At 39.4% G+C, this 26,121-nt stretch overlaps 1 protein-coding gene across 1 annotated transcript in view; it reads left to right on the top strand.

Moving 5' to 3' along the window:
• Window positions 1-26,121, top strand: part of APBA1 (amyloid beta precursor protein binding family A member 1) — a 98,540-nt gene that overhangs the window by 43,117 nt on the left and 29,302 nt on the right. The window contains exon 2 of the mRNA XM_072859086.1: window positions 15,802-17,006. Within this exon, the coding sequence (XP_072715187.1) occupies window positions 15,855-17,006 (1,152 nt within the window). The 5' untranslated portion in view covers window positions 15,802-15,854. The remainder of the gene's footprint in view (window positions 1-15,801; window positions 17,007-26,121) is intronic.

The following is a 26,121-nucleotide window of genomic DNA, read 5'->3' on the forward strand; positions in this document are numbered from 1 at the left end:
TCTTATCTTGACCCATGAGCCTTTCATTTTATTTTCTCTTCCCTGTCCAGCTGAGGAGGGGAGTAATAGAGTGGCTTGGTGGGCACCTGGCATCCAGCCAAGGTCAACCCATGACACCCTGGTACATGAAAGAAGAATCTGTTAATAGCATCTTCAAATGTGGTTCCATGAAAGTTACAATCTTTTCATTAGGAAACATTGCATGTGTGCAAAGATACTGGAGCTGTAGTTTCACTTAGCAATTCCAGTCTAAAATAAGAGTCATTCAGAAGTCTGTTTTTAACTGAATTAGGTTAATGTGATTCTTTGAAAATTTTCAGTGCCACCAGATAAATCTTAGCCAATGTCTAAGGATCCAATACAATGCAATTCACTATATATTTAGGAGTGAAAAATGGAATTCCTAAATACCCTTTAAAGAAGTTAGCTGCCAGTTTTCCCTCCTTTTTTTTTTCCCAAGACTTGTTATTTTTCTTTATAGCTTATGTAGTTTTGTTATGATTCTTAATGCAGTTTTGAAAAATATTTTTGAAGGCAAAAATACCAGGACACTTGCAAAGAAAATGAAAGTAAAACATGGCCATGGATTTAATAATAAGCCAGTGTCATTGGCTCTCATCTTACTTACTTTTGCAGGAGTGAGGAGTCCAAGACTAATGTGAAGAGTAAAGAAGAATTTAAATTAAACAATCAAGAAATATACCACTGGTAAGGTTTTAAAACTGAATGCCAGATCTTCAGCTAGATTACTTGCAACTATTTGAATGAGAGATAATTGCAGAAGGCACTATTATGAAGCAATTCTTGCCTTGATAATATACCTTGTGTGTCGTATTACCCTTCTTTTCTGCTGCCCCTCCACCCTCCCTTTTTTGCCTTAAGTTATTCTGTCTCCTGGTCCTCTGGGTGTTTTTTCCCAAGCTCATGTTTACTCTTATGAAGAGGCGCATTACTTGAACAAATGAGGAATTTGGTGGTAAGGTCAATTCTGATGTTTCAGCTGCACCATGTTATCATAGTAATGCATATCTAGATTGAACATAATGGAAAAATTCTTCCCTGTAAGGCTAGTGCAAAACCAGAACAGATTGCCCAGAGAGATGGTGGAATAACCCATCTGCAGAGGGTTTCGAGGTTTGGCCAGACAAAGCCATGACCAACATGGTCTGGTATTGGTGTTAGTTCCACTTTGAGGAGCTGGTTGGTCTGGATGATCTCCAGTGGTCACTTCCAATCAACATTTTTCTGACTCTGTGAGTTTGTAAGAACCGTTTGAGTATGCAAGCAGGTACCAGAATATACTGTTTTCTCAAATATTTTATCTGTGTCCATAATGCTTTTGTCTTTCCTTTTCTTTATCTTCCCTGTCCCACTATTGAAAAAGCATCTGAGGGAAAATATTGCTGTGTGATTAAAAGAGTGAATGTAAGTTAAAAATGATGATTGATATTATCAAACAAATGTTTGTGTGGAACTGCTCCACTCTGGGGATGTCCCTGACTTAGCTGCAGCCTGAGTGGATCTGTAGGACAAAACGTTTGGTACCAAGGACATAATGTACAGCCCTACACACATTTGAGGAGTCTCATATCACGTTAGCTCTGGACTGGTCCTGTGCCTGAATGCTCACCAGCAGATTGAACAAATTAGGTGCACTAATGGATCTCTCTTCTGCCAATTGATTGTTGTTTGAAAGAAATCCGTTATGTGATCTCCAGGTGTGCTCTGCGATGTGCACTGAAATGCAGTGTGTGGGGACCAGCAGAAGCTGCCCTTCAAAAGTGTACTTCGGATCCAAACTACAGCACAAATGTAGGCCCACTCTGAGAAACTGGCTCTAACAAGTGTAGACGACAATCTATTCACTCTTGCAAGCTGCAGATTTTTTTTGTGCTCTTCCCCTCCCTTCCCCTCCCTTTCCTCTCCTTTCCCTTTTTTTCAGACTTTTTTCCCCTAGAACTGATAGGAGTCAGAAGTTCAGAGACTTTCAGAAAAGCCAAAACCCCAGTCATAGGTCTGAAAGAACAAGCAGTGTTTTCCCAGGACCAACTGTGATTTTTTTTAATTGTGTGCCTGCTTTAATCAAATTTTTGAAACATTACTTCAGCTCGTAGTGACTCATTTTTAGTTCCAGAGCTTGGATGTTGTGTGTTTGAGCTCAGGATCTGCACAAGTAACTGTCTGCAGAAACTGGCCAAAAGTCTTGAAACTTGGCCATGCTGAATTCCTACTGTTGACCAGCTGCTTTTGTAAATAAAAATTGTTCTGTTCAGGTAACTGATTTAACATCTTTAGAAAGGTGTGGCAGAAGGTCCTTTTGGACTCTTAGTTTTCAATAGCTATTATAACAATGCCAGAGTCCCAGAATACTGTAAGGAAGTTTATGTTGTGTTAATATTCTAAAAGGTAAAGTGAATGACTGGATAATCGTAGCGTGGCAGCTTATCAGTGCTGTGTAGGATAATGGAATGGATACTGTGGGTTGACAAACTGTGAAAATGGCAGGTCTTTCTAAATGGTTTACGCTGCAGTTCAAGCTAGCAAGAGCTTAGGGGGTCTTAATGGTTTGTGCTTTTTAGGAGGTCGGATTTACTGATCACCATGGGTTTTTACAACTTTTATAAAGCTAAAAGCTTTATTTGTCCAGAGAAGTCCATGTAACTTAATACCAACAGTGCCCATCTGCCTGACTGATTTGAAACACAGTGTTGAATTCTGTAGTAAGGTGGTGATTTTAACATAATCCTATAGCAACCTATAGAGCCGTGAGAAATATAGAATTCTTTATTATTTTTATTGCTTTTTAAGTCCACTTCCATATTTAAAGTTAATTCAGTGGCTTCCTACCTTCATTTTAAAGTGTGTTTCCATGAGAGAGATCACATCCTCAGTACTTTTTGTCCTGAATTTAAGACGTTAAAACCAAAATGATGCTGTAGTATAGCAAAGAAAAGGGAAATCAGTATGTGCATGCTTATAAGGTCACTTATGCAAAGGTCAGATATTTGAAGAGAGGTCCAAGCTGTTCCTTTGCCTGATGGGTAGCAGAGACCAGACCAGCAAGGCTTTTAATTTAAATACCACTAGAGAACAGAGCCTTAAATACTACACTTAAGCTTGGATGTCAGAAGAGAAAGACATTCTATTGTAGGAGGGATGATCCTTCCTTGAAAAGGAATAAAAAGATGAAGCAGAATAACTTTAAATATGCCATTCCCTGGCATTATAGAATCCCTCTTATCTAGGTTTTATGGAGCATTTAAGAGGCATCTTATTTTCTCTTTATAAAACATAATAAAGCAAAATAATTAGGGCTTCCATTTCCTGGAGAGAAAGGGTCATGAGTGTCTTTGAAATACATTGCCTTATTAATAACTTATGAGGATAAGTGAAAGGAGCCATTGACTCTTAGACTGTCTGCAAGCAAAAAGGATAAAAATGTTAATAGATTAATACCTAAATGTTTTAATTACTTCAAATATTGAAACATTTCAGGATTGTACTGTTGTTTCTGTAAGTTTATCCACGTGAAATGTATTTTACCTTACAACTGCCCTTTTTAGTTGCTGCTTTTCTCCGCTATAATTCCACTGCATGGATGTGTTAATAATATAAAAAGATTTTTTAAGGTTAAGAATGCATAATAAAAATATCTAAATGGAATATACTCTTCTACTAAAATCTAAGTATTGCTATATAAAAAGAGAAGACAAAGTAACCTACTTTTACAGAAATGTGAGCCATCTGAAGTTTTTTTTAAAGTCAGTTCTGTTTGGAAGGGAGACAAAAGGACTGCAGCAGGGTGGGAACAAATAATTTAGAAAAAGAAGACAGCTGCCACCCTACATGTGTTTAGAAAGTCTTTTATTTATGTTCTGTTTCGCTTATGACTGCATCTTTAAGTGCTGTTACGCTGTATCCTTTTCTCCCATTGTCTGTATGTATTACTTGACTTGGACTGGTTTGCGTGGAGGTTCTAGCTGTAAATGTTGCATAGGGATGTGAAAAGTGTGTTTGGGTGACTCCCCTCAATGTTCTTTGTTTTCTTCTGAACTCTCTCCCGTGTAGTTGTGTTCTGGTAAGTTTGTTTTCTTAGTGGGTGGAGACTGACAAATGTATGGAAGCTTTGTGGTTTTGACAGAATGCATCTGGTTTTGATTTTCGTGATCTGGAAGTAGTGTGTAATCTGGTTAACTTGATTAGCATCAACAGATTTATTTTTTTTCTTAACCTGATGGGAACCCTGTGACTGTAGCCAGGCATCTCTCCCATCTCCCTTGCTCAGACTGTAATTTCTGAGCAAGCTGCCATTTGAGAGACAGGCCTGAGGACCCTGAGCTGTGTACAGTGCAATGACTAATACTCTTCAAGTTCTGTTCTGAGCTGCAGATGTGGAGAAATGCCAGCCTTCATTAGGGTTTAATTATGTCTGGGGAACATTTCATGTGTCGCCTTGGAGCAGCTAATTCCACTAGCAGAAATGTGCCTGTGCAGAAAAGTAGGTCTCAGTTAAGATCTTCCTCAGTGCAGAGAAAAGAGAGTGATGTTGATGTCCTCCCTGTTTGAATAACTAACCCTTCTCTCATCAGCTCTGGGGAGGAGCACAGGGTGTATCTTGCTTCCTAAGTCACTGAAGGTGCAGAAATTGTTAATGTTCTGGGCTAGAAAAAACTTAGCTGTTGGGGAGCCTGAAACAGGGAGACAGGTCTGGTGAGGCCAGTCAAATGCAGGTAGGTGCTGGTCTAGCCAGACAGGCTTCTTGCAGGTGAAAATCTGGTGTGTAGTGCCTAGTGGTGCATCTACTCTGGTGCTGGCAAGTGGCCACAGCATTTCAGAAAGGTCATAACAGTGGAAGATGTGCTTGAGAATTTTTTCTCTAATAACTCAGGACTGTGCTTGGGAAGTAAATATATGACTTCCTTCCATGTAGTTTTGGAGAGGACCGTGGGGCTGTCTTTACAGTATGGCACTGTAACACAGCTGCAAATCTGTAAGAAAATCAAGTGACAGATCATTTTTCCTTCAAGCCTTTGGAAACTCGTGAGCCGGTCTGTGCAGCTTTGTTTTTTTTTAATGTGGACTGAATCAGCAGCTTGTCCTTGAAATAGAAGTAGTAAAAGGATCTGCAGGTGTTATTAGAACTTGATGGTTGGAGATGAGATTGGGCTTACTATGTGAGCTAAAATGGTAACAGAAAATACAGTAGAAGAGAAAGCTGTCCATGTAGGGGGAAGAAAAAAGTTAATTTTAATCTCCTGTAACCTACATCTGTGCATTCCTACTTCCTCCTCCTCTGCATCTGTTGTTTCGTTCCATAGTTTTTGTTTCTTGTGATTTTTACTTTTTTCCTGAGAACTGAAGTTATATAGATACAAGCTCAAATCTGTTGAAGTAGCATTTAATTCCAGGAATATTGCAGCTTGAAACCACTAAGATTTTATCTTTTTTGGGGGGAGGTGGCATGGTAACTTTATAAGTTTTCAGCTGTGTCTATACCTTTAAATGAAATCTCTTTGTTATTGGGATTTTACTGTTTCTTCACGATGTTTTGGTAGCCTGCAGCCCTTACATGCTCTTGCTTACCTAATTTCTGTGAATGTAAGCACATACAGGCTGAGATGTCTTGCTGTAACTCAGAAGGAAGAGACAAACTTGCTAATACTTAAAACCTTCTCAATAATGTAATCCAGGCATACATCAGGTCCTTGAAAAAGAGCTTATGTTATGGCAGCTAGAAAGTGTTAATTCAGTTGTTTTGAATGGTGAGAAGCGGATAGAAAAGAGCTGATATGCCCACCATAATAAAATACTTTGGAATTTTAGTTACCTCATCTCTCCTTCTTCCTCATTCTTCCCCAGTCTGAATAACATCACCACATCTTACATATTGCCCTTTTCAAGCCTTTCTAGAAAAACTCACTGTCAAAAAACATGTAGTAAAGCGTAAGTCTAATCGAAATAACAATTGAAATAAGAGCTGTTGGTTTTGAGGCTTTTATTTTTCTAGGATGAAGGCAGGGGAGGAATTGTAAAATCTGGTGTTTTCAATAGCTAGGTGTTACAGTTGCCAGGCAGTGGTACATTTTTAAGTACATGTTATACTATGAAAGGTAAGCAAGTTCTGTATCCCATCTATGCCAGTTTTCCAGCTTAACTCAGGTATAGCTCCTTTGAAACTTGTGAAATAAAATTAATTAAAGGAGGATCAGGTCTCTCACTTTTACGCTGTCTGAGCCATGTTTGGTTTTCATGAGGGATTATCCTTAGCTTGAAGCTCTCAGGTAATAACAAGTGTCTCAGAACAAATCCTTTTACTGATTGTCTGACAGAATCTAGGAAGGTACTGAAGTTTCAGCACCATTTCTGTCCATTTCATTGAGTTGATCCTGTACTTTTGGATTTGGGTTTGGGAAGATAGGAAGCAGATTTTTAGATCAAGATGTGTTGCTCAGTTGTCTCGCTAACTACTAGATTTGTTACAGATGCATTTAAGAAGTAAAAAAGTTATTGCTTAGGTGTCCTTGAGGCTTTTTTTTACCTCCACATGTGTACTATTCTGCTACTTCAGCCTTTTTTCTTTTAAACAATCTCTCCTGGAAACAGTATTCTGCAACTTGCTTCTCTCAGCTGAAGGAAGCTAATTAGACTAAGACTAACTAGCCAGACTTTACTGTCTGTTGTTTAACTTGGTGTTCTTGAAAGCTGCATATTTGCTGAAGAGCCTTCTCTCATGTTCTAGCAGACCCTTCTTCTTTTCTTGAAGTGGTCTCCAAATGTTTCTGTGGACCTGACACAATCTGTGGCTTGAGTGCATTAAAGAATTCAAAAATCTAGAGTTTAACTCACTTGAAAACTTTGCTTTCCATAACAAAATTGGTAAACTTGATTTTCCCCAAGTGACTCAAAAGTTTCAATGGATGCAGAGTGTTCTCGATCTTGATTCTTGGCTGATATGTCTTCTGTCTCGCTTATATGAAAGATATGTTGCATCAAGACTGCAACACCAACCAAGAATACAGCTGAGTAAGATTGTCTCAACCAGAAAGATTGGATGAAGTCTTTATGAGTAGGCAGAGGAGGAAAATCCAAGGGCTTTTTGGACATGCTAGTCCTTACTCTCTCTGTGAGTGAAGCTTGAGGCATTCTTATTCACCCTGAAGATAGCCATGCCCAGCAGCTTACTGGATCATATTTTTTAGCTCTGTCTGCAGTTGTTCTGTATTACAGTATTAATGGCATCTGAAAGGAGATGGAAAGGGTATTGGGCTTGCTGGGTCGATTTGGGGATTTTTTTTGTAGCATAGATCTAATCCCTTTGTTTAAATAGGGAAAAATTCATAGTTTTCATTGCTATAAAAATGTCACTAGTGTAAAGATAACATCATTTGCATTCAGAATTCATCACCGGAGAGTCAGCGTTTTCCACTGTGCTGAGACAGTTCTGCCCTTTTACAGAGAGGAGAAAAAACGGTGAATTACAAACAACCATATGCTCAGATTTAGTAAAGATTCATTTTTAATAATTGTACCTATAACAGAGATCGAAGCTAGTCTCACATTGTAATATTGATCTTAAATGTTGTTGTGCTTTGACATTGCTTATATACTATTTCAGTTTCTCTTTCTTCTTTGGAAATGGATTTTATTAGTAACCATGATATAAATACCAGAGTAACAATTCCAGTGGTCAAAATTTTAGATTATCTGGCTGCACATTAAAGATGCAATCCATAATATACCCAGGAATAAAACCAGCAGTACCCTGTCAAGGAATCACAGCAGAGTGAAAGGGAACCCCAAATTTCCTTATCTTAGCTGTTCCAGGACTTTTACTTATGATGGTTAATCATTCTGGTTGGTGACAGCAGTCAGACTTATTCCCTCGACCAATTACAATCTGGGGTTTATGATTTATTTTTTTTAAGTGTCGTTGGTCTGGTGTGTCTAATCATTGTACTTCACTGCAGAGGTTGCCTGTGGATCCTTGTCAAGATTTTTCTCTACTGCTTTTGGTTCATCTCTTCTGTTTGGGCCAGAATATCAGTTAACCTTCCTCTGACAGCAGATGGTTGGCTTCAGATACTCCCGGAGTCCAAACCTTCCTCTGACAGCAGATGGTTGGCTTCAGATACTCCCGGAATCCATTGCCTCTGGTTTTTGTGCAGGCAGGACTTCAGTGTTAAAATGTGGTGGGAAGGGTCTGTTCCTTTTCTGATCAGAGTACTCTCTCTCTTCAGTGCCCTAAAGCATTAAGAGATCTGGCCTGTCTTCACTGAAGATTACTGAATGGTGTTTCTTGCTCAAGTTTAAATTTTAGTTTTGAATAAGATGGGAATTGGAAGGGGAGAAGAGTTAAATGTTTTTTGAGAGCTCTCTAACTCTGGTAATTCTAGATCTGTTTACTATTAACAAAAGTTTGGGGTTCTTTTATGTCAGGTGCAGGTTTCTCTCAGCTTCCCTTTCTTTTCATGGGGGCAGGGATGGGCCTGGAGGAAGGAAGCCCATGGGCAGGAAATGAAGGAGCTGTTTTATTTTTTTTTTATCCTGTGTCTATTATGTTGGCTTCATCATTGGCTGCGTGCTGGTCATGAGCTATTCAGTGTGCTCAGGTTCAATGGAACTGGAAACAGATTTTTTTTTTTTTTCAGATGTTCAGTTTAATAATTAGGGTGCCTAAAGCTAATTATTACTTTTCTAAAAAAAAATTTTTATTAACTGAAGACTTGCAAAATGCTGCTTCTTACCTGTTTTAAACCCATATTAAAAACAGGTAGAGGTGATTTGCATAGGCAGTAAATAATTTCTGTTTTCAATAAGCTGTTAAATTTGTAAATATAATAATTTATCTTTTTATTCCTAAAGTACTTTTCAAGTCTTATAAAAAGTTGTAAGGACATTTATCAGATAAATTGTCATTTTTTTAAACTGGTCTTCTGTAGTTTCACCACTTTATATGCTGCAGTAGATGAAATGGGAATGTGCTTTTGGAAGACCTGCAGCAAGGGTGAAGTTGTGTTATCAAAACAAAAAGTTCAAAAACAAAAGTAGGTACATAGAATTAAAAACTGGAGAGTTAAAAATGCTGTTGAGCAAAAACATGCTGTGATCCTAGTATTCTGTTACCCAGGGAGTAATGACATTTCCAGTCTCCACAAGAGTTGTGTGACTGGTTCAGGTTTCTTTAGTTATGATGTCAATTCAATTTAAAGAGATATTTAGCAGCTGATGTAAACAATTTTTAAAGTGGAAGCAGAAATTCAAATTAATTCCCTGTAATCACAGGGTTAGTCTGAGATGATGTGGTTTAGGAAGTCTGGTGCTGACACATGTTCCGCCTTTCCACCACAGAATTTTATACCCTGGTGAGAGCCAAAGTAGATTTAGACACAGTGGGAAACTGAAATCTGATGTATGATTTGCCTTTGAGTTACTCAGGTGCACACTGTGGCTTAATCCAATTCACTTCCATTCCAGTGTGGCTTGTGTATTCCGTGCATTATTGTTCCATATGGATCTCTGGTGTTAATAGCATAATGTTTAATTGTGTTATATATGGGGAAATTTATAACTACTCATCTCTAAACAACAGATGTAATTATGTCTTCTCAAAAATTTGTTGCTGTTGTTTATTTTTCTCCTGCAGACTTAAATCCCTTGATGGTCCTGTTCTAGTAGCTCGGTGGTTCTTTGGTCATAAATTCATGGTTTTGCATTTTTTTCCTCTGTTGTGCCCAAAATTTGACTTCTTGTGTGCTTTCAGTTGTGGAGAAACCTGAATGGTAAGCCACTGACTGAGTCTTGTGCCACAGTGCTTGATCTTTGGCTAGTTGTGGTTCTCTTGTTAGGCACAGGACTTCTTCTAGGTGCCATGGCCAAGCTGATGTTGTAAGCATGGGCTGGTGTACAACTCTCTTTTATTCTAATAACAGTATTTCCTTACTTTTTGTTAGGAATCTGTGTACTCTTTTTGACTAGTTGTGGTCAGAAAAGACTGATGCAGGTAAAAGCTACCCCGTTTTGAAGTTTACATACCTTACTAGAAAACAAAAGGCTTTTCTGTTGAACACCGAGTACTGTGTGTTTTAAACTTTGCTCCTGCTGAGTTCAGAAGCAGACCGGGGACTCAGAAGTGGAAGCTTCCAAGGTTATTATGAGCAAAACTGGAGTAAAAGACTTTGCAGAAAATACTAAAGGCAAATTATAGTGTTGAAACTAATGTGTTTAACTTGTTTAAAATATTACAGTGATACAAGGATTCCACAAACACTTGTAGAAAATTTTGTGTGCAGAGCAATATTGTGCATGCAGCTTTTCTGCTTTACAATTACAATATTATGAGTGCTCATAGTTGTTCAGCCTCATTGGTATGAACCAATGTGTGTATCTGGTGGGGTGTTAATGTCACTTTCCAGGTGCTGCTTTCACTGACTGGCAAGAAACATATGTTTCACAGCTTTTTTTTGTTTAAAGCTGGTTTTGGATAAGCTTACTTAGCACATGGCAGCAGAAGCAATCAGCTTTCCCAAGCAGGTTACAGTTCAGAAAAGAGAGAGTCGTCTAACACAGGAGAAGTGGGGAATTCTCTCTAAGGGGGCATTTTATACCATAGGAGCTCTTTTAAAAAAAAAGAAAATATTTTGAAGATGAGTCTCAAAGACATATGTTTCCTAAAAGACTATGTTGGTTTTTTGGAAGGTAGCTTGTGTTCATATGTCTTGTTGAGATAACTGTATCTGTACAAGTGAAAGATTGGTGTATTGCTGGAGTCTGGAAAAACATAGGTGCTTTGCGAAATTCCTCAGAGAATGTGCCAAGACAGCTTGCATTTGGGGTGGGATGCCTTTGCAAATTCAGTCAGAGGTTTCTCTGCTTCTAGTGTGACTTGGAGTTCTGGGTAAATATGTTCAAAGAATAGCTATTTTTTATGGAAGACATGGGCAAATATGTCCAAAGGTTTTTAGGGAAGACAAAACTATTTTTGCTTACACGCTCAACTGGCATACTAACCTTTCTCTTGCAAAAGTTCTGCAAAATCAGAGGAGACAGTTATGCTTCTTATAAGTGAAAAGATGAATTGAAAAAAATGTATGTATGTAAATACTCCTCACAGTGATACAGGCTGGGGCTGGTGGGGCTGAGGAACAGCTCTGAGGCACAGCCCAGGCAGCAGAAAAGGGGACAGTGGTGCCTGGGGCGGTGTGAGCAGGACACGGCCCGAGAGCCAGGGGAGGGCAGGGACTGTCCCCTCTGCTCAGCGCCTGTCAGACCCCACCTGCGTACCGCCTCCAGTTTGGGTCCCCAACCCAGGAATGACACTGACAAACTGGAGGGAGGTGAGGGGACGCCACCGAGATGGTGGGGCTGGAGCCCTTGCCCTGCGAGGAGAGGCTGCAGGACTGGGGCTGGTTTAGCTGGGAGGAGGGATGGCTTCAGGGTCACCCAACAACAGCCCAGGGGGTGGAGGAGATGCAGCCGGGGTCTTCACAGTGGTGTGTGGCAGGAGGGTGGGTTAGAGACAGCTGGCAAATGCTGAAACGGGAAATTCAAACTGACTATAAGAAAGAAATATTTTCCCCACAAGGACAGCCCAGCAGTGGAGCTGGGGCCCAGACAGCTTGTGTTGTCTCCAGCCTTGGAGGTTACAAAGCCCCAGCTGGATAAGGCCCTGAGCAGCCTGGTCTGAGCTCAGAGCTGGCTGTGCTTTGGGCAGGGTTTGGAGACCTCCTGTGGTCCCTTCCTTACTGACTTATCCTCTTATCCCATGTGTGACAAAAAACTGTGTATGTGTGTGTGGGGGTGTAGTCTTGGTTCCACATGGCACACAGCTTTGTTTTGAGGCAGTAACAATAGTATACAGACCTGTTGAGAGTGTGATCTTTTATTCCAAAAAGTCAGGATTAGACTGTGGAAATATGATGTGTAGTGCTCTTATAAAGTAAACTCTAAAAGGCATATTTGGAATAATTAAAAAAAAGCTTCATTTCTGCCTGCATGCACGAGAAAGCAAATAATTATACATCTGGACTTGGGAAACAAATAACAAACCAAATTGGAATCTGAACACCCACATTTTCACTTTTTTTTATTGCATGTCTTTTCATGAGTAGCACTGGGCATGGATGTTGTGGTCTTGCTCTGAGATGGTAGTATCCCCTCTGGTGGTGTTTTAAATACTTCTTTTTTTAATATAAAGTAGCAGAAAAAAAGTCCTTAAACTTCCAACTTTTTCTTTATGTTGCTTGAGAAATATGTGGAGATGTTTAATTTTTCTTCTTTACAGGCAGGAAGGTAGTTTAACCTTCAGCAAAGAGCTAGTTGCAGTAGTAAGCAACCTCTGATTTCTCTATTTTGGAGACAGATTCATCCATCAAGTCCTGAGTGCAAAGCTAAGAGTGCTTACAGAGCACTTTCCCATATATGTTTGATTACTGGTGCACAGCTGCTGTTCTGGGTAATTAATGTGCGAGTATAATATCTTTCAGATGGGTGCTGTGTCTTTATTTCCAAGGTCAGATGACCTCTCGTGCTTATATTCTCTTCTGTCTATGGCATTTTATGTAGGTTATTGATTTTTGTTTGCTTGCTGGAAATAAAGTGCTTTATGAAGGCCTGGTGAGAAAAATCGGGCAAACCTTGTATTTGCTTGAGGGAAATGCTACTAAGAATAAAAAAATGTGGGGTTTAGTAGTCTTGCAGCTACCATGTATGAAAAAGGATTTAGTGCTTCTAACCTCCAACCTTAATAGGTGGTTCTTTAAATTACTGTCGTAAAGACTGATGGTTAAACAGTCAAAGAAACATACTTGACTTAGAAGCTTACTTTTCATTGAAGGTTATTGCGGCTTGGGTAACCTAAGGACATTTATTCAGATCTACAATTTTATAAGTAAACTTACCTTCTTTTCTAACAATTAAAATTTCTCTTTTTTTGAAAATTTCAAAATACATTTGAAAATAATATTTTATTGTTTGCAAAATTAAAAAGTGAAATTCACTTGAAATTATTGGAGGAAAGGCAAACAGAAGAGGACTTTTTTAAGTAAAAAGCTTTGAGTAAAGCTTAAAGTTTCCTCCTCATCCCCTCAAAAGACACAACCTTGAAAATTTCAGGATATCAATATTTGAAATTAACCTGAGATCATTCTTCAAATGAGGGAAATTTCACAAGTGGAACTTTGGAAACTTTCAGTTTGCAAAAGGAAAATGTTGGGGCTCTCAGGTGGTTTTTAGCAATATTTTGTATGGTTTGTAATCTCTGTGGTTTGTTTCTCACAGCTAGACATGTCAGCGATGCTGTCTGTCCATAGTATGCACTATGTTGCAAGCCTGTATTAAGACTTCTAAAACAGAATCACATATTTTCAGATATTACCAGAACTTTCGGTGTTGTAAATATTGTGGCATTTGATACCTTATTTGATTTGAGGTATAGGTAGTCTTCATGCAGTTGAATTTTGCCTTCTTTTCTAACTTAACGTGAGTCAGTTAAAGATGTGGCAGGATACATGTGATAAAGATTTCAGAAAGTTGGTCATCATCCCGTGTTCATGTGTAACTTCATTTCTTTCAACTAGTACTGCCCTTTTTCTGTGGGTGACCAGTGACACTTAGGTGTGAGTCAGGGGCTATGTTGAATGCAACAGATTTAAGGTAGAATTTTTAAACAGTCCTCTATTTTAGCCTAATTCTGTCTGTGTGCAAAGCAATGGAAATTTTATAACTGACTTCAATGGAGGCAGGAAATCCTGCTTGGGATGGACTTTTCAAAGGGCTGTTATGCCTTGGCATCTTCACCCTTCTTTTTGTGGGCTTAAAATGGAAAGCTCTCCAATATTGTTGTTTTTTCCTTAAATAATACGTCACATGCTGTGGGGAGGAGAGTGGTTTGATATTTCTGGCACACACCTGCATACACACCTGTATTCTGCCCATTCTTTCCTGATTTCTTGGAAGTCTTAGCTGGAAAAGACCTTACCTTGTCACTGAAGGCTTCTTACTAACACGACTTCTTTAGCTGGAAAAAAACTGAGTTTTTTCATAGTTGTTTTGAAAAAGGATTAGTTTGTGTAGAACATGTTTATCTGTTAAGTTAATGTGATTTATAAGCTATTATTTTACAACTGAATTTTTTATATACTGTATGATATACTCTACATTTTTCTCCTGTGTGATGAGGGTGGGAAAGGCAAGTCTTAGAGCTTAAGCACAGCATGCTAGGTTTGCAAAAGCTATGTATGAGCTGTTTCTGAAAATGAAAAGATCTGTCTGGAACAAGGGCCAAGATGTATTTTGTTTCCTTTTTTTTTTTTAAGGACTCCTAAGTTTTAAAGGCTAAAGCATTAGGTGTGACAAAGACAAGGAGTGTTTGCTGAGCTGGAAGCTGTAACCACTAGATTTCCCATGGAAGTATAGCACAAGTAACTCCCACCTAGCCTTGCCTGCCTGTCAACTTTTCTAAATAGAGGGCAACTGAAAATTACTGTTGCTTTCTCGTCACGGAAAGTTATTCCCAGCGCTCTTTTGCACAGAGCTCATTTAGTCAGCAAAGTGTCACCTGGGCCTCCTTGCATCAGTTCAGTAGCTTTGGTTCAAGTTCTGTGTTACATTCACGTTAATTTTTTTAATTGGTAATTGATACATGGTTTTATAGATCCTTCAAGTTAGAAGTCTTCCAACAGGTACCTTTTCTTTTAGTACTTATCAGTAAGTCACAGGCTAGAGCTGCATTTTACTTATGGATATGTGGTTTGACTTAGGGACCTAAAAGGACATAAAATGTTCTTTTTATGACACTACATTTTAAAAACATAGGGTGAGGTTCAAAATAGCTGAAGCTGTTACATAAAAGTGAAACCTTATGAGCTAGATAGGCCTGTTTGCTCTATGAAACTTGTAGAAGCTAATCTGTATTCTCATGGAGTTTTCCTGTTTCTATGGCCTGCATATTTACTATTATTGGCAGACCTCTCTAGCAACTATATAATCTTTTGAGATTTTTACTCAAAGTCATCAAGGCTAAGATGCCTCACTAGTCTCAGTGTGGTTGTGGTTACGAATATTAGTAATGTCTTCTCCATGTTTTAGGAAAGGTGTTTGGTGCACAAGCCATCTGAAGTGATTATAGATACATTCCATGAAGGTAACTATGTTATATCTAGCTGTCATGTACTTCTCCAGGGAGAAGGAACAGGTGCTTCAGGTACCCTGAGAGTGCATTTTTATTTCTAATGATTTTTTAAAAGTGCATAGGGTGACTAGCTTAGCTGAAGACGCCATACTGAAGAAGTGTAGTATGCATAGCTGTCATGTATCTGAGCAATTGCAGGCTCCTGTGATGGGACTAAATCTGTCATTTCACATTACAGCATCCTTCCTTTGCACCGAGTTAGTGAGCTGTAGGGAGAATGGTGGAGCAAAGGTGGAATATTTCTGTCATATCTCTGCCATGGCTGAGCCCCTGGCAAAAGTTAGCTTTTCTAACATGCGCCTGCCAACATCATCGAAATGCTGCAGCAGTCCGTAGAAGCATCTCCAAGGAGTTGCTTGGAAATTACTCTTCCACAAAGAATTTGTCCATAGAAGTGAGAAGTGCAGTCCCCAAGGGGATCGTTGTTGGTTGCTGCTGTTGGAGATCATTTGCATGGGAGGTCATACTGTTGTGTTGGCTGTCGTCTGACTTCAGAGCTGATGAAGTCAAACGTTTGTCCGCTGGGGAAGGAAGGGTGCCTTTTGTTGCTTGTGTTTATTGACTCCACTTTTTTTTTAAGAGTAACGTCAGAGGTTTTTTTTATTTCTTTCCAGCTGTGATAGACAAAATGTCAATAGAATAAGTGACCTACCCACCAGAACTTGCCATGAACCATTTGGTTGGACCGCCTGAGGGGGAAGTAAGTGAAGAGCCAGCAAATGGAGCAGTGAACGAGTCAGTGGAGGCTGACCTGGAGCACTCAGAGGTGGAAGAGGAGCAGCGGTATGCAACTCGCTACCCAAGGCTTACAAACAGCAGCCAAGGGGCCCTGTCTGGGCAGGAGGAGGAAGGGATGTTAGCTCGGTCAGCCAGCACTGAGAGTGGTTTCCACAATCACACAGATACTGCAGAAGGGGATGTGATAGCCACAGTGGAGGACAGTTACGACACAGAGAGAGTTCATGAAAATGAGGATGAAAGCGCATATGCGGTGCAGTACAGGCCTGAGTCCGAGGAGTACACGGAGAATGCCGAGGCTGAGCATGGCGAGGCCATTCATAATCGAACATTGCCCAATCACTTACATTTCCATTCCATCGAACATGAGGAAGCCATGAATGCAGCCTACTCGGGTTATGTCTACACACATCGGCTCTTCCACCGAGGAGAGGATGAACAGTATGCTGAGCCTTACGCTGACTATGGACTGCAGGAGCATGTGTATGAGGAGATAGGAGATACACCAGACCTCGATGTTAGGGAGGGGATCCAACAGTATGAGCGGGAAAGGGAGGAAGCCGACAATTACCGCAAGGAGGCACTTGGTGCCCGCCTTCACCATTATGATGAACGGTCTGACGGAGAGTCTGACAGCCCTGAGAAGGAGGCAGAGTTTGCGCCCTACCCAAGAATGGATAGTTACGAACAAGAGGAGGACATTGATCAGATCGTAGCAGAGGTGAAGCAGAGCATGAGCTCCCAGAGCTTAGACAAGGCAGCTGAAGACATGCCAGAGGCGGAGCAGAGTTTGGAGCATGGTCATGCTCTTGCCGGTGGTGGGCATGAAAGTAATGGCCAGCTCCCAGCTGGTTCTCGAGTTACATCCAGCTCGGTAGAATCTGTACAGAGGTACAGCAAGGAAAAGAGAGATGCAATTTCACTGGCCATCAAGGATATTAAAGAGGCTATTGAGGAAGTGAAGACAAGGACCATCCGTTCTCCTTATACCCCTGATGAACCTAAGGAGCCGATCTGGGTGATGAGGCAGGACATCAGTCCAACCAGGGACTCTGACGACCAGAGGCCACTAGATGGAGATGTGAGTATACAAAGCTTTCAGCTCTCAAGTTATGTATGTCTCATTCCTTTAATTGCGACATACATGGTGAAGGACAGTGCATTTTGTTCTTGTTCTGTGACTCATCCTACAGTAAAGTATGTAGTGCTTTGTCTGTTTTAAGTTTGTACTCCAGAGAGCATGTAAGAGGTAAGCATGTGCATTATCAGTGGGCCAAATTTTTCTTTATGAAGCACTGCTGACCCCAGTTATACTATACAATAATTTGTCACATGAAGCTCTTTACTTGTTTCTTCTGAAACAAATGCTGGTACATTTTTTACTGCCATGCGGTATTTTAGAATAGCTACCAAACACTTTGTCTTCTATTATCTATCCTTGTGTGTTTCTTTTAATTCCAGGTTTCTAAGTTTCATTTTCTGTCACATAACAATCCTAACAGTTCCATCAGAAATCTGTTAATATTCTTTATGATGGTATCATAGATCAGATTCATATTCCAGAAAAGTTGCAGGTTTTTTGTCCACTTGCAGGCTCTAGAAATGTGTTATGAACCTCAGAATATTACATTATTACTGTGAAGTGTATTCACTCTCCAGCAACCTAAGTATCAAAGGCCATGGTTTGGATTTACAGCATCAGCATTTCTGAAATTCTGAACTTAACTTGGATCAGAATCAGTTCGCAGTTTGTGGTTCCAGCTGCCTGTATGATAATCTTTACTTGAAGTTTTATGGGTTTTCTGCATTTCTAATAAAATAAAGTCATAAACAACTGTTAACTGCATTAAATTTATGCCTGATACGAAAAGAGCTGATAGGCTAAATTTACTGGCCAAAAATAGCCTATCATATGGACCCATGCTGTTACTTCAAGGATAACTGCACTGCAAACATCTGCTCCATCCTCTTTATTGCTGTGGAATGTTTTTTGTGACCTATGGTTTTTTGGAAGAACACTGAAAATAGAACTTTTTGTGTGTTGCTTGGTGTTTTAAACTGAATTATTGTAATGTTCTAGGACTGCATCAGAACTATCCAAAACACCTCAGCCTCTGCAAAAGGAATTCAGATGGAGAAAAAAGATCACATGCTGAGTAGATCTATGACAGGCTTCTGGTTTTTTTATCTGCCTTTAAAATTATGAAGGCTACTATTCTACAAATAGGAAGAGATTTTTGGAGCATGGTGTTATGAGCTGCTGAAACAAACATGCAAGCTGATTGAGACATGTAGCTTCCAGATTTCATTTTTTCTTGAAAACTGTTCGAAACACACAGTGATGAGTATGTTTGGGTTGTTTTTTTGTTTCTTCATAGTTTCATTGAAACTTTTGTAAAAAAAAAAACCTATATTGCAAAAATTACTTCTACAAATATTTTAAAAATTATGGCTATTACAGAGTTGATTGGCAGTCACATGGAGAACTAAAGCAATCTTCCCAGATTATTCTATATGGGAGAACAATTATTTTTAACTTAACTTCTTTAAAAATTTCCAAAAGCTGTAATTATTTCTCTCCCCTTTTTCAAATAGATCACGTTACTCTTTTGCTGTACATTTTGTTGACCATTTTGTCTGTGTTCGTAAGTGCTGTCTTTGTCTGGTAGGATCAAAGAACTTCCTGTCACTTCCTGATTGTCTGATTGTAACACCCAGTACCGTGATGGTATCAGTGACATCAGGTTGGGGTTCCTAAGAGCACTGAGTCCTTCACTGAAGGTGCTCCAGCTGCTCTCCAAGATCTTGCTGCACCTTGCAGAATTTAACTTTTCTAAGGTATGCTGGTAGGACTCAGCCTGGTATGTTCATATAGGAAACAAAACAGGTGTTTCTGTTGGTCTGTATTTACATTAAGTATTGAAGTTCATAGGGGTTTCCATTTTGCACCAAAAGTTAATTTCTCATTCAATATTTTTCATAGCCTGTCAGATACGAATGTGACTAAGATTTTCAGTGCTGGCTGTAACCAAAACAGTGATGTATAATGACAGTGTATCTCAGTACAAAGATAAATGGTGGTTGTAGATGTGCAGACAGTCTGTGTTCTTGGAAAGAGGAAGTAAATTAAGCAAATAGTTTAGAAGATCTGTAGCAGATTGAGGGAAATACATGCTATAGAAGAAGGCACTTTGGGACTGGGTAGGAATTTTGGTTTTCACTGAAGATGAGGTGTGTATTTGCTTTACTGGATTCTTTAATTCAGATGCCAACTCGTGAACAGTCTGATTTCTTTCCTAGAATTAGAAGAATTGCTTTCTTCATTCCTAGAATTGCTTAGCAGTACATTGGGCTAAATTAGGTTGTGTTGACTAAGTGACCATGAGTGATCAATTGTAATAAAAATATAGTTGAAGCCCATTCATCTAAATGTAGATTTTTCTTCTGTCTCCCTTGAGAAAGAAACAGGATCTCAGACAGGAGGTTTTCAGTGTAACCAGTATATGCCAGAGATGTTATTCAGTCTGGTTTGTAACATTGAAATAAGACGGAATTACATAAAGAGAGTACCTTCAGGTACTTCAGTACCTTCTGCACCTTCAGGCAGACACCCTTTTCTTCCCCCACAAGTATCAAGGAGCTGCAGATAAGTGATGTAAATTTTGTGCTTTTATTACCTTCAGTTATTTTCAGGACTACTTTGAAAATTGTCCCCACATTGTTTTTTAACAAAACCATTTGCTTTTAGAGATAGAACTTACTTGAAAATGTTTATAATCATTCTGTGTTGTTAATCATATAATATTGAAACTGGTAAGGCCTCTTTAGATCCGAATAGCAGTCACTTTTTATTTAGCTAGGAGCTCTCCATGAGGGAGCAGTGAAGCCAGGGAGTCAGAAGAATGATTTGCAGTTGAGACTCATTAAATACAATCTCTTTTGCTTTTTTTCACAAAAAAGTGACTGTTACTCCCCAGTGCTGAGCATTTGGATGATACATTCACAGCAGAATGTTTGGTAGAATACCAGTTGGAAGTGTCCAGAGACTATTTTGAGAAGTTAACGATCCAGAAGTGTTCAGCCAGCCTGCAGCTGGATATAGTTTGGGACTGTTAGGAAAGACCTGCAACAACTGTGATGGTAAGAAAGCTACAGATCACTGTATCAGTTTGTTTTTAAGATGCCCAGTTTCCAGGTTTATTCACAGTTTACCAGGAATTTCAGTCATTCCTATGTATTTCTCCTCAGAAGAAATGTTTGGTAGGTATATGAAAAAAGAAAATTGCTCACAGCCAATGGGCAATTCTACTGGTAGTCCTGTGATGTAGGCCAGTAGCAGACTTCTGTGAATAAATAAATAGTGTACCAAAGTACCTGCTTAATGTTTAACAATGGAGAGTATTTGCTGTTGTGTGCCTTGTGCACCCTGGTTTAGTGATGCATGCTTTCACTTGAATAAGGGATGGTCTGGACATCTAGTTTGTGGGAAAGGTGTTGTCCTGGTGTATTTGATAAACACTGAAAAATTATCATAGTGCCCTTTGAATAAATGCAGTAAGATTTTTTTTTAAGTTTGCCACACATATGAGGTATGAATGGTTGATGTATGTTTCCAAAATCTTTATCAGAAAACTTTTTAAACCAAAGCAGACCATCACTTGAATATGGCCTCGTGCGGATATATTTTTCAAATACAATAGCAGTTAGAGCTGCACAACTGCAAGAAATGTGACATCAGGAAACTGACCCATGATGGAAAAGACTGTGGAACTGCAGTTAGGTTGTGTTTTCTGAGTGTGAAACAGGAGATAATCTGTTCAAATCGTACTGAATAACGTTCATAGCTGGAGACCAGCATGGAGCTTACGGTACGCACGTGTCTGAGAGTGGTGGAGGGGGATACCCTTTAGGAAAAGGTTTTCTTCTAGATGCACACGGTTAGTTCACTGGAAGGGAAGGCCCATATCCCATTTAGGTAGCTCTTGTCCATCATTCTTCTCTGTCAGATTCTCCACCAGAAACCTGCTGTGAATGTGCCTAGCCAAGCACAGAAATAGTGGTGTTTAAAGGTCTAAATAGAAGACATCTGCAGTGCATGGATCTGGACTTAAGGATGAACATATGTTCAAGGGGAAAAGGGAATAGTTTTGTGTAGTAGATATCACAGAATACAATTAAATGTTCTGGTGTATAAACTGTATGGTGTTCTGGTGTATAAACTGTATGGAACGTCTAAAAAAGCTTCTTTAAAATGTCATATGGCTTTGAGAATAGTGGCTTGCTTAGTTGTGGAAATACAGGGACCTGCTGAGAAAAGCACTGAAAGGCACAAAAGCTCAAGTAGATTTTTTTTGGCTGGGATTTAAAGAGCATTTCTGTCCTCTCATGTCCGGAGAAGAAAAGCAGGCTGCCTGCTTCACTTCTGCCATAATCAAGAGAAAGCGTTGGTTTGGAGGGAGAAATTCTCCATTTCAGTACTAAATACCATGACCTTCTCCTGAGGTCCATTCAGTTATCCATGGTGTTATAGATCTGAAAGCCAAGTTTTGTTGACCTGCAGGGCATGGTCTGTTGCTGCATACCAAGACTTCAATTTTGCAAAGTCCTCTCATCAATGTTCACAGTCTCTGTTCCTCTGCAGACACTTGAGGTGGTGCAATGTTAGAATAAACCCTAATACAAAATTAAAACACGTACATGGGTGGTTTGGATTTATGAAGTAGAAATTCAGAGCTGAAGACAAGCCTTTCATGTAGAACTGAGCTGCATTGTTTTGCTTCTCTGTTCTTTTTGGTTACATATATTATATTTCAACCTTTGAGTTCTCAGTTGCAGGATTTTTTCAATTCTGATAACTCCAGAAGTGAAGTGTTTTCATGGAGATGAATTTGCTTCACTTTTTCCACACCAGGAGTAATGTATTGTTAACAAGGCAATAGAGAAGTCTGTTTTAAATAATTAAGCAGGTTTCAGGAATAGATGAACTAAGGGGGGAAAAAAGAGAAAGAAAAGAAATTAAATAAAGATGAGTTTATATTGATAGGATATTGTTTTCTGTTTCTGAGCAGCCCTTTTAAAGCTCTTGGTTGAGCACGCAGAGTACAGGTCATCTTTCCATCATCTGTGCAAGACCACAGTCTTAAAATTTTACAGAAAAAACCCTGCCCCGAACAAACAAACAAAAAACATTTTAATATCCAGGGCAGAAAGCTTTATGCTGATTCAACAATCACACAGAAGAAAGCTTAAATTTATCAATTAGTCTGCTTGAAGACGAACACTCTCCAGATGAATTACGGGCTTTTAAATTACAGTGAGCACTGGATACATAACCCCTTGATTTTTTTTTTGTTTGTTTTATTATGTTCTTTAATTATTGAAAGATAAAAACAATTTCAAGTGTTTTTTCTGTGCTGTTGAAAACTAGAACAGCACTTGTTACAGTTGAAGTCTTTTGAAAACACAGGCAGGATCCACACTTAATTTTTTCAGATTGACACATGAAGCAGCATTTGAACAACAAGTTCAAGTGAAAGTACAGCTAAGGAAGTCAATACTTGAGAGAGAGAAACAGCCAGCAGTTATCCAGCTTCCAGGAGCCCTGCTGCACTGGCAGCCTTCCATCCAGCATGCATGCTGCTGGACAGGCCCTACCCACATAGCGTGTGTGCGTGATCTGATGGGCAGTCAGAGTCTGTACAGTCTAAGGTTTTATTCAAAGAGAAGTTACCAGCTCACAAAGTGTGACTGTGGTACTACATGGTTACTGCTACTGACTCATGTGGCCAAGAGACTCTTTGACATGGGCAACATAAAGGGCTGTCTTGCCCTAACAGGCTCAGCTACATTTATTGTTTGCTCACTCGGACTTTTCTGTGTCAGATCTAAACCTCTATGTATTCTTAGGTATATTTTTATTTTGTGTTTGAGACTTAGTAATATAACAGTAACAGGCGGGGGTCTTTCTTCAAAGACGTTGATTGAGGTACACAGTTACTGCTCAGGTCAAAATCTCTATTTTTGTAACTTCAATGAATTTTACTGAAGAATTACAACTCGGTGTTGTGCAGACACTCATGGACAGTGTGTTTGTTTTAAAAAAGCTAGTTTATTCAGAGGGTTTCCATAGTTTTAACGTGTGGACAGTCAGAGCTCTCAAGTGGGATTGTCAGTCATCGTCCAGATGGTGGCAAGTGGCAGGAGGCTCTGTCCTTGCAGGGCATCATCATCTGGATCAGAGGAGATTCCCCAAACTAAGACGCCCCAAACTGCATTTGTTCTCAGGTCTTACATACAGCTGGTCTGTGATCCTACATGACCACTCTAGCACGTGTGATCCATTGCTGTAGTTTACCTTAAGCTACATACAAAACACCTCCTGTGTTAACTATGTACAGAAGACTGACATACATGACCTTATCTGCATCTTCAGGAATAGTTTCTGTTGACTACCGGCAAGTATCTTCTCCATGTACTCTTTGGTCATTTTTGCAGCAGAAGCTGCGTGGGGGAGCTGTTGGGTCAGCCACAGTCCCTACCCAGGATGGCAGTTAGCACTCTGAAGTGGTGAATTGTGCCTTTCACTTGTCATATGCACAGGAGGAGCCTGCTGGGGGAATCTCTGAGGCTACCTGAAATTCCTGTGTGGAGATGTCCTGTAGCAATTAGTCAAATGCTTTGTTCTGAAGTGAGCAGTTCAGTCAGTTACCTTCTCTCAGGTCAACTTGTTGTATCATCTGTGCACAAACTGGCAGGGGGCAGTTCCTGGACCACCCAGCAAACAGATGGGTGAGTGCACTGGGTATGTGCAGAGGCAGTTACATCACAATTACAATTACAGCACGACTACAGTACAAACTTAAGTTTCATCCTTATATCACAGTCATAAATAAAATCGCATAGATTGTGCCGTAGTTTGCATGTACGTGTACAATAGTTATGAGTTGGTTTTATTTTTTCAAACCCTCCATTTTTAACACTATAGTTAAAGCAAATTTAAACAAAGACAACCAATAAAGGTGATTAGTTATTTTGTAAGGAAGTTTGGCTTTCAGCTCCATTCTTTATTGAGTACTTTATCCCATCTAAAAGTTATGAACATATGTTGATGGTCTCAATCTACCTTTTAAAGAGCAGAATTTCAACTGTTCAAATCGCGCTAGATATTCTGCCACAACATAGTTGCTCTAAAACCGAAGAGGTTTTCTGCCATAGTTGTGCTGTACTGGGCGGTGCTTGTGAAATTATGTATCTGACTATACTTGCATGTTGGACCTGAATATTTCATAATGCTTTGACCTTTGCCTAATGTTTATGGGTACCCCTCAGAAGACTTTTTATCACTGAAATCAAATAAATTTAAAAGCCTTGCTTTATCCAGTTGTCTCCTCTGAACTAAAGTACAAGAAGACTATATTTGCCATTCCTCTGCCAAGAAGCCTGTAGGTGGACATTAGTGTCATATAAGTAATGACCTCTTGTTTAAGTGAATCTTGCATTGCTGTTGATTTCATCCCCTCTGTCCCAGCCATGTGTGTGATGATGTGACCCACTAGATTATATTCTTTTCAGATAAGCTGCTGCTAAAGGCGAGTAAAACAACACTGCTTTTATAAAGCAAGAGCAGGTGGTTGTATCTGAAGATGTTCCAGTGTCAGTTATGTTTGTCTTCATGAGCTATTCAGTAGCCAGCTGGGTTCAGCTGGATAGGTTAGATGCAACACAGTCCTCTCCTGTTACAAGTTCTGTTACTAAATCCCTCTGCACAATAGCAAGGAAGGTTTCTCAGGTGGGGTGGGTTGCATGTTAGTTAGAGTCAAACGACGCCGAAATTGAGATGGAGAATTTTTGGATGTACCAGGTTGAGTATCGTAAGAAAAATGTAAGTAGATTTTCAAGAGGAGAAGTGGGATAACTAGTACTTTTTTGTTGCTGCACTTAAGAAAACACTTTGTAATTCCATTGATGGATGTTTCTACGTAATAATAGCATGCTTCACATGAACTTACTATGTTTGTTCTGACAGCATTTTTGTTAGGCTTCTAAGATTTGTTTTGTTAACAGACAACAAAGCAGTCACTAAGCATTTACTTTAGACTTCAGTTGTAGTGTTTGGAGCAGCTATGCAAGTTGTCTATCCACTATGATGCATCAAAATATTTCTTGTTGTTGCTGTGACTGCATTCTTTCCTTGTGCATTGTATATGATACTTCTAAAAATGCATTTTGATGCAGAAGAGAACTGAGTGTTTAGCCTTCAAAGACTGAACTTTTTTGTACAGATGTTTTTGGGGACAGCTCTCATGTTATGTCATGTAGCAAACTTTATAGTATTTTTGATATTTGGGTTTGGTAGTTTTGGTTTTGGTTTTTTTTCACATAAAAACTTGAGCAGACATTCAAACAGAGTACACAGAAAGCTGTGTGATCGTTTTGATGGTTGCTTAGTTCTGATACTTTGTACATGAAAGTAGCTGAGTAAAAGTATTTGCAGTACTACTGGAGTAATTGTTAACACATTTTAAATGGTGCAAAATTTCTTAATGTCAGCAACCAACTGGTTTAAATGAAATAATTTATTGTTATCACTTCAGTGTGTGAATATAAGAACTTCCAGGCATTTTAACAAACTTTCTTTTGTGTGGAAACATTTGATACTAAAATATGATATGCCTTACTTAGTTTCTTTGTTTACTATTTACAGCTCAATCCTACAATATCCCGATGCCATTATTAATTTGATAGTATTGTGCACCTTTTATATTTAATCCTAATACAGAAATACTATGTAACTATTGGGAATGTCAGCACTATGAGGATGCTTCCTTAAGTAAATAGGAGTTGCCATTTGTGCAGTTGAGTCTCTGTGGCACTGTAACTCTGGCAGTTACACAGCAAGTCAGGGGAGCCTGTATCTCTCCCACAGCCCGTGCCTGAACGCTGGTGGTGCAATGAGCAATCCTTCAGTCTGATGGCACAAGCATATGCCAGTGTTCTAGGGACCGTTTCACAGCTGCATCTGGTTGGAGATCATTTCACAGCTGCATCTCCTTTTTGCCCTGCAGTTGTAATTCAAAATACGGGGAGGTGCAAGGACTGCTCTTTTACTCAGGAGATACCTGTAAAAGGAATTGCTTTGTAACTCTGTGGGAGCCTTTATTAGTTAACTGCAATTCTAATATTTAGTAGTTAGCCAA

Source organism: Ciconia boyciana, chromosome 4, assembly GCF_034638445.1.
Source record: "Ciconia boyciana chromosome 4, ASM3463844v1, whole genome shotgun sequence".
In the NCBI taxonomy this organism is placed as follows: domain Eukaryota; kingdom Metazoa; phylum Chordata; class Aves; order Ciconiiformes; family Ciconiidae; genus Ciconia; species Ciconia boyciana.